General features: G+C 34.7%; 1 protein-coding gene across 1 annotated transcript in view; it reads right to left on the reverse strand.

Annotated features, from left to right (window-relative positions):
• Window positions 1-8,595, reverse strand: part of PIP4P2 (phosphatidylinositol-4,5-bisphosphate 4-phosphatase 2) — a 46,701-nt gene that overhangs the window by 20,431 nt on the left and 17,675 nt on the right. Inside the window, exons 2-4 of the mRNA XM_034966331.3 lie at window positions 6,524-6,672; window positions 5,425-5,531; window positions 3,673-3,796 (exon numbers count right to left, since the gene is read on the reverse strand). Of these exons, the coding sequence (XP_034822222.1) occupies window positions 3,673-3,796; window positions 5,425-5,531; window positions 6,524-6,672 (380 nt within the window). The remainder of the gene's footprint in view (window positions 1-3,672; window positions 3,797-5,424; window positions 5,532-6,523; window positions 6,673-8,595) is intronic.

Genomic DNA, 8,595 nt, shown 5'->3' on the forward strand with positions numbered 1-8,595 from the left:
GAAATTTACTAAGAAGGTAGATCTTTAGTGTTCTTACCACAAAGACACACACACACACACACACACACACACACACACGGTAACTATATGAGGTAATCAAAATGTTAATTAACTTGATTGTGGTAATCATTTCACAGTATAGACGTATATCAAAACATTAGGCTGTACACCTCAAATATACAATTTCTGTTGGTCAAATATAACCCAATAAAGCTGGGAAAAAAAAACAGAAGTATTGATTGCAAATTCTCACAAAACCAGAAAACCACCCTTCCCCAATACATTAAGAGAAGAATGATTTATTCTGTAGAGAAATTGGACTATAGAGCTTGTGGACCAGGAACACCAGGCACAGAAGAAGGCACGAATAAAAAGTCACTCTAAAAACAAAGGATTTAAATTAATGTCTATTGTTTGAAAAGCATATAAGAGCTTCACCCCTATTACCTCTCTTAGCTCCTAAAAGGCTGTCTCTCGGGCATATCTCCTACAAGAGATTAGAGGATCTTTCCCCAGAGAAATCTGCCCTAAAGAAAAAAAGACCAATTGATACTAATAGCTGACAGCTTTACAAAGAAAGAAGAGGAGGAGGAGGAGGAAGAGGATAAGGAGGAGTGGAAGGAGGGGGAGAAGGAGGGAGAGGACGAGGAGGAGAAAGTTTTCACCTATCCCCTGCCTGCATACATAGAGACTCCAATCAGTGACTTGCTCTCAAATATAAACTTCTGCATAAAACTTCTATCAAAAGAAATACCAATAGAAAAAGTAGTGAGAAAACAGAGATAAGGCATAAAGAAGAAGAATACCTCAGAAAAAATGTAATTAATGGCTTCAGACAGATGTTTGAAATGCTTGTTCTTTGGTGCCATAAAGAAATAGCACTTGAACATAAATTTAATTTTCTCAGCAAGGCCATTTTTATACTTTCTGCAGAAAGGGTACACTTGCCAGCAGTTTTGCCACAAGAGTACACTGACCAAAAGAGACAGGGTCATTTATAACCTGATGCGTCTACCTTACTGCTGTGTCTGGTTTCTATTGGCTGGAACAGGACTTCACATTCTGTATTTGTCTTGATTGGCTAACAACTTAGAACTTTCTAAAAGAGGCAAAGGCAGAGGAGAACAAAGGAAGGAGGAAGTAACTTGTGGAATGCTGAGAAAGGTAAAAACACCTTCAAATAAGAAGAGGAACAGGCTATGACCAAATGCTTGCTTGGACCAGTATAAACATGCCAGGGCAAATATTTAGGCTAAATTGTGGGAGCTAAGAACATAAAGTACATTGATTTCTTTATTACAGCTAGCAGATATTTAATAATGTTAGCACAGGTCTTTGAATAAATTTTGCTTCTAAGAAAAGTTACTATTTACTCCTAATTAGACGGAGACGAAAGTCTTTGAAGAGGAACCTCTAATTTACTTTTTACAAAGATGTCATGAAAAAGGAATGCTATTAAAAAATCGGAGACAAACAAAGGCTCCTAGAAATTAAAAATTAAGTTAGATCATCTGAAATTAAAATTTTAAATTAAGATGAGGAGATATAATGAAGTTTCCCACTAAATAATATGAAAAAACAAAATTAAAAACAAAAAAAATGGAACGGACAATAACAGGGCCCACTGAATATCCAAATGATGAGTTCAAAAAGACTGTCACGAAGACACAGACTCATGAAATTTCGGAACACTGAAGAAAATGAAAGAGGAAAAAGAAAAAGAAGAAAAAATATGTCATATCAAAAGGATCAGGTATCACAATAGCTGTTGATCTTCTCATCAACAATGGAACAAAGACTTTAAATTTCTGAAAGGTGACAACTGGCAACCTAGAATTGCACATCTAGACAAATTATAAAGTGAATGTAAGATCAGATTAAAAACCACTTAAGAGAAAAAGAGCTCAAATATAATATTTCCCTGCATCTTTTCTCGGAAAGCAAAGAGTAGATGTGCTCCACCGAAATGAAGGAATAAACTAAGAACTCTGAGGATGGCATGGGATCCAACACAGGAAAGAGGTAAAAGGAATTTTCATGATGATGGTGAAGGGAAGGACGACAACTATGTAGCAGGAAGCCTAAATAATAGATTCCCTGATGCATTTAATTATAGTAATAGGTATTTTATAGTTCTACACAAGAATATGAGAAGAATGAATGATTTACACATAGAAAATTAAATCCAAAGGAGGGGGCAATTATTTGTAAGTCCAAGAAAATGTTAAAATGCATACACAAGAAAAATGTACCACATTGCTTGGTTCAGCTGTGAACAAAATTTACCTAATCATAAAAATTGTAAACACTAAGTATTAATTAAACAAAATGTTGCAATTTGACTGGGAGTATGAAAGCAAGGAAAGGAATATGAGTGGGAGGGCAGTGTAAGTGCTAAGTTCTCATTTTGCAGTTTACTATTTAGTGGGTAATGTCTAAAATTGCTTAATCAAATAGAAAAAGGATAAGCAATTTAAACACATAGAAGTCTGGCCAACATTATGTAACCCCATCTGTACTAAAAATACAAAAATTAGCCAGGTGTGGTGGTGTGCACCTGTAATCCCAGCTACTTGGGAGGCTGTGGCAGGAGAATTGCTTGAACCCGGGAGGCAGGGGTTGCAGTGAGCTGAGATCATGCCACTGTACTCCAGCCTGGGCGACAGAGTGAGACTTCATCTCAAAAAATAAATGAATAAATAAATAAAAATTAAAAAATTATAAAAAATAAACACATAGAAGTGACTATCAATAAAGCAGCTGAAAGAGTTGAAAGCATTTTGGGAACAGTAACTAGGGGTCAGCTAGATGAGAAGATTGCAGTCCCATTTGACATTTAGAACTATATACATAAAGTTCTTTAATAAAAGTAAAATTACAAATAAAAAAAAGCAAACCACTTACATTTTCTTAAGCTCATTCATGTCTTAGTGACAGCAGGTTTTGTTTAGACTCCCATGTGTATACTCTGATAAGTATTTTTCATATTCAAGTTCTAAAGAAAATTTTTGTCTCCTATATGGGCTGAACAATAAAAGAAAACCTGTCCTTATCCTTCCTGACAGGGTAAGTTAATTATGAATTTAACTTTAAAAAAAATCAAAATAAGTTTAAGTTAGAAATAGTAAAACAAAAAACTTCTATAACTTTTGCTCATATCAAATTACTTATACTTTCTTATTCTTTATCTAATGGCTTTATCTAATTATGGGTAACTGTTAATTCCCTTTGCTCCAAGAATAATTTATAAAAGTCAGAAAATTTTTGATAAATTATTATTCAAATTTTTCCTGAATCTAGAAGCCATGAAGCAAATCTACTGCATGAGATTGTGCACTTTGACCTCTGCTGAGCAGGTGAGAGCAGGGCTAAGACTCAGCTGCTCCCCAAGCCAAGATACTCATGGAACTAAGCCTGGGCACGATTTCTCATTGGCCTACATAGAGAGGATCCTTTTTGCAACTGGACTTATCAGAGGACGTACCTTTTATCTAGTTCACAGAAGATGCTCTATATCCTAGTTGCACTTCTGATTGTCTGCCTAAATAAGTCTCTATTTTAATATTTTGATTAATTTGCATTTGGACAAAACTATAAGACTATGAGCAGTGGTCTAATCTGTAAGATCATGACCTATATTTACAGATTAATGACAAATGTCCAGTGACTTACCAGGAATGTGTTTCCACAGTGCCCACACACGACCCTTGTACCTTCTGGTTGGATTGGCAATGCAGGCTGAGCTGGTTGTTCTTCAGAAATAAGCATTACTGGGCCAAGGTTAATTATCCGTCTACTGTGAAAAGAGAAAGGAAACAACTTCACTATCCCACAAATGGACTGAGAGCAAAACCTGCAACATATGGCCAAAAATATGAAATGTGCTATACTTGTTTCATAAATTAAGTGAATTAAATGTCAAGCTGGAGGCAAAACTACGAAGAGTAGCAACAGTCAGTTTTTCAAAAGCAAAATACAAGTCTGTACTTGGGATAGAAACAATATATTATAGCATTGGTCCTAATCAATGGCAACCATTTAACTGTCATTTCCAAGTTTTTGTAAGTTCAAATCAGAAAACAGTTGTTACCCTTCCTTATCTAGGAAGCCAACTTGAGTTTGGTAGAAGACTAAGTTAAAAATATTCTATACCAACAAAAATCTCTGTGCCATGAAGGCACCGAAGGGCTGGGTTACAACCAAATTTCTCTGAGCAGTGTGATATTCCTTGATGCGTATTTAATCAGAGATGAAAAGAAAGCAAACAGGATCCTGCTTTCATTTCTATTCTCTAGTCTATCATTGGATAGGGCTGTACATGATTCATGTAATGGTCAAAAAGCCAGAGAGATCACAGAAAAAAAACACAAGTAAGGCCTTTATATACTTGTATCTGGGGACATCCATAATGGTACTGGGCATGAGCGAATAATTCCAGAATTTATTGCACATATACATTCAGCAGAGATTAGTATAATATACAGTGAGATACACAAAAATAACTAAAACACTTGCAGGTGAAGATTAATTATATCAAAAGTAAACTAAGTGATTACTTTTTTTTTTAAGAGATGGGCCGGGCATGGTGGCTCATGCCTGTAATCCCAGCACTTTGGGATCACTTGAACCCAGGAGTTCAAGACAGCCCGGGCAACATGGTGAAACCCTGTCTCTACAAAAAAAAAAAAAAAAATTAGCTGGGAGTGGTGGTGTGTGCTTGTAGTCCCAGCTACTCAGGAGGAGGCTATAGTGGGAAGGCTTTCAGGGCAGAAGGTAGAGGTCACAGTGAGCCAACTCTTTTGAGACTCTTCCCGTTGAGACTCTGTCTCAAAAAAAAAAAAAAAAAGAGAGCGACAAACAGATGGGGTCTCACTCTGTTGCCCAGGCTGGAGTGCAGAGGCACAGTCATAGCTCATTGAAGGCTTTAATCCCTAGGCCCAAATGATACTCCTGCCTCAGTCTCCCAAGTAACTGGGAATATAGGTGCATGCTGTCACACCTGGCTAATTTTTTGTAGAGATGGGGTCTCACTATGTTGCTCAGTTTGGTCTCAAACTACCAGCTTCAGGCAATCCTCCCACCTCAGCCTCCCAAATTGCTAGGAATACAGGCATGAACCACTGGCCTGACCTCATTATTTTTAAATAAGTTCAATGTGTCATTGATTTATTACAGTGCATTAAGTACTTACATAACACAAAGAAAACATTAATTGCTCATTTAAGAATATTATATCCTACAAATATCTATGACTAAGTTCAAACTAAGCTTATCATTCCTTTAACAAAAAAATAATCTAGATTCTGGAATGACTTTGAAAACAAAAACTCTTTCTAGAACAAAGCCTGGCACATGAAGAACCTTTAGTAAATACTTGTTGCATGAACAAATGAATGAATCAATGAATTAATCTTTATCTCTTACCAGTTGGGTCTTGGGCATCCTATTCGCCGAGATGTGTCCTTACAAATGAGAAGACAATTACAAGGGCATCTAACATATTTCTTCCCTGTTGGGGGGTTTTTGATTGGCTGGATAAGGGAAGAAAATGCAAACACAGCAATTAACCAAAGTACAGATTGTCAAAGTTTGTTTGTGTTTAAAAAGGAAAGGATTCCATTAAAACTAATGAAATATATTGCTTTTGTAACTTAAGGTTTTATTTTATGATTTTTCTATAAAACATATGAAGTCAAGTATTCATGTTTTGTGGTCCTTCAAGACACAATAATCACTGGCTGACTTTTTTTAGACTTTTCTAAAGAGAAAAAAATAAAATGTCAAAGATAAAATTAATATTTAATTGCAGATTTTGAGAGATCAAAATGTAATATATAAAGCCTAACTATGAAAGAAATATATTTCATCTAAACCAGTGTATGCTTTACCAGTTTATTACTTGAAGCTATAAAAATACTGCTGAAAATTTAGTTGCTCCCCAAAGCTCAATTTTTAAAAAAGGAAAGGTGTTATTCAATATTTTAAACATTCCTAAATTACTATCAACTAAATTGAATAAAATGTCAAACTATTTGTAAACACTTTGGCACAGATGCTAATAATAAATGCATAATCACAAAAGCCCAGAAAAACAATAGTGACATCCTACAGACATAAAATAACTTTAAATAATTTTCCACATAAATAGGGCAAAGTTTACATCTGTAATGAAGTTTAGTACACAATATTTTCATTTTAGTGAAAACTAGAATGAATGTAGTTGTGATGTGGATAGATATTGAAAGTATTTATACATAACTGCCATGCTTAGTCTAGTTTTTGAAAGTAAAAAGCCAAAAGGCATTATATTTAAATTCACCATGAAATTCTCTTAATGGGGTTAGCTTTAAACACAGTGAGGTATCCTATGATGAAAGAGAGACAGAAGAAAAGACAGGAAAAAAGATTACCATATTTGTATCCAGCCCACATATACTTTTAAGTAACATTATTGAAGTACTTCCTTTAGGAATAAAATGTCAAATAACAATTTATATTTTTGCTAATGGAAATCTCCACTTACCGTAGCTTCATTGCAAACTGTGCACTTAACCACATGCTGGTGAAGCTTGCCATCCAAATTGATTAGTGATTGGCACACACGGCAGTTTATTACTGGAATACCACTGGCGTCTGGACTGGCAATGGCTGTATATGGAGGTGGGAGCTCCGCTGAAAAGATGTTAGTCACTGAATCAGAGTCTTGGAGAAATTACTATGGCTGGTTTGAGTATAGAGGCAATATAAGTAAAGAAGAAACAATCAAGATTTTCCCACGTTCTTTTATTTATTTTTCAAAGCTAGCCAATTTATCTTACTTTTAGAGCACAAACATCCATGAGACTCTTATCAAGTAAAATAATTCTTAACTCTGATAAAATCTAAATCATGTTTGCCTAGGTCTATCCCAATAACCTAGTTTCCTTTTACTAATGTATACTCAAAATGTCACTCCATTCCTATTAGTAAATTCATACAGTCTCTAACAGGAGAGTGGTAATTTATGCCTACAATAAAAATTTTACACAAGTGATCGGATTCCCAGGAAATAAAAATGGTCGATGAAAGCAAAGTTTTAAAATTGCTTATCCATACATATAAATTATGTAGCTGTCATGCTCTGTCTTTATATTGGAACCAGTATAATGACTGCTGGCTATGACAAGAATAAAACAAGGTGTTGGAGGAAGTCAAGAAGAAACAAAAATGAACCTAAGAAAACTAAACTTCTCAGCATGGAACAAAAATGGGAACCATGCTAATTTCAGACACAAAACAAAAATAAAGTAAATATAACAATTTTTAGTCTCAAAATTTACCCACCATTAAAAATGTAAGAAATGCACCAAAGTGTTTATGAGTAAAAAAATGTAGTATGTGGGATTAAAAACTTCAAAAACCATAACAACAACAACCACAAAAAGAATGGGGAACCAGATGAAACGAGTAGCAAAATGTTGATAACTGATGAATATAATGACATGGAAGGTCATAGTTTCATACTACTTTTGTGAATGTTTGAAAATTCCCATAATACAAAGACACACACACAGTGTTTTTTTTGAGAGTCCTAAGGTTGACTCAGTGAGTGAGTGAAGGGTGGAGGCCCACTTTCAAAATCAAGTATCTACCAGAAGTGTATATTTGTTACAAAAGTCTGAGAAAAGGAATCCTGATATACTACTCTGGAATGGGATTTCTAAAGGAGACTGCCTAACCCCTTTCTGTAACTATCTCAACTACAGGAATAGAAGACTTTTCCAAGGTAAAGTTTTGTCTTGGGACATTTAGAAAGGGCCACACTCTAACACATGATTGAAGCACGAAAGAGAACTGGTATCTCAAGAGGCTTCTGTAACACTATAAAATATAATCACAATAGCTAATCATAATAAGAGCTATTTTTGAAATAAAGGTTTTCTATCCACTGTATTAGGTTCTAAACTTTGTGATATTTTAAAAAGAATTAGAGCATAAAACATTTTGGTATGTTTAAAATACACATATTTCTACCTGATCCTTGGGTTATAATATAGGATTTTTTTCAGACTGCTAAGGATTAGCAACAAGTGGTATTCGTTCAAATGATTCATAAGACAAATTTCTGCAGCAGCCAAGGCTCTGAAAGAGGCCACTTTGAAATGACGATATGCTTATGTTTCTGGGAGGCTTATAACAGAACACTGCCAAACACTGAAATTCAAAAGAAGCTGTACATGTCTTAAATTATAAAAATAATTTTAAATCCATGAAAAGAATTTGAGCGTGATCCAGAGTGACCTGTAATGTATTAATCAAGAAGAAAAAAACATGTTAAAGAAACAATGAGTCAACAATATACTTAAGGTCTTGCAATTTGCGGATTACTTTGTCAGATCTCAATAAAGACATTATTCTTGGGGAAAGAATATGTACCTCACTAGAAATTCAAGACACACTGCCTGGTATATGATAATGAATATTATTTTAATAATTATTTGCAGTAGCATTATTAACAAAAGTTGCTTCCTCTCTGGCCTTTTCCTTGAGTTGTACAGTAACATTACATAGTTCTCTCATAATCCCAGGTCTCTATCTTACACAGTATGATAGAAA

The sequence above is a fragment of the Pan paniscus genome, chromosome 7 (assembly GCF_029289425.2).
Source record: "Pan paniscus chromosome 7, NHGRI_mPanPan1-v2.0_pri, whole genome shotgun sequence".
NCBI lineage: Eukaryota > Metazoa > Chordata > Mammalia > Primates > Hominidae > Pan > Pan paniscus.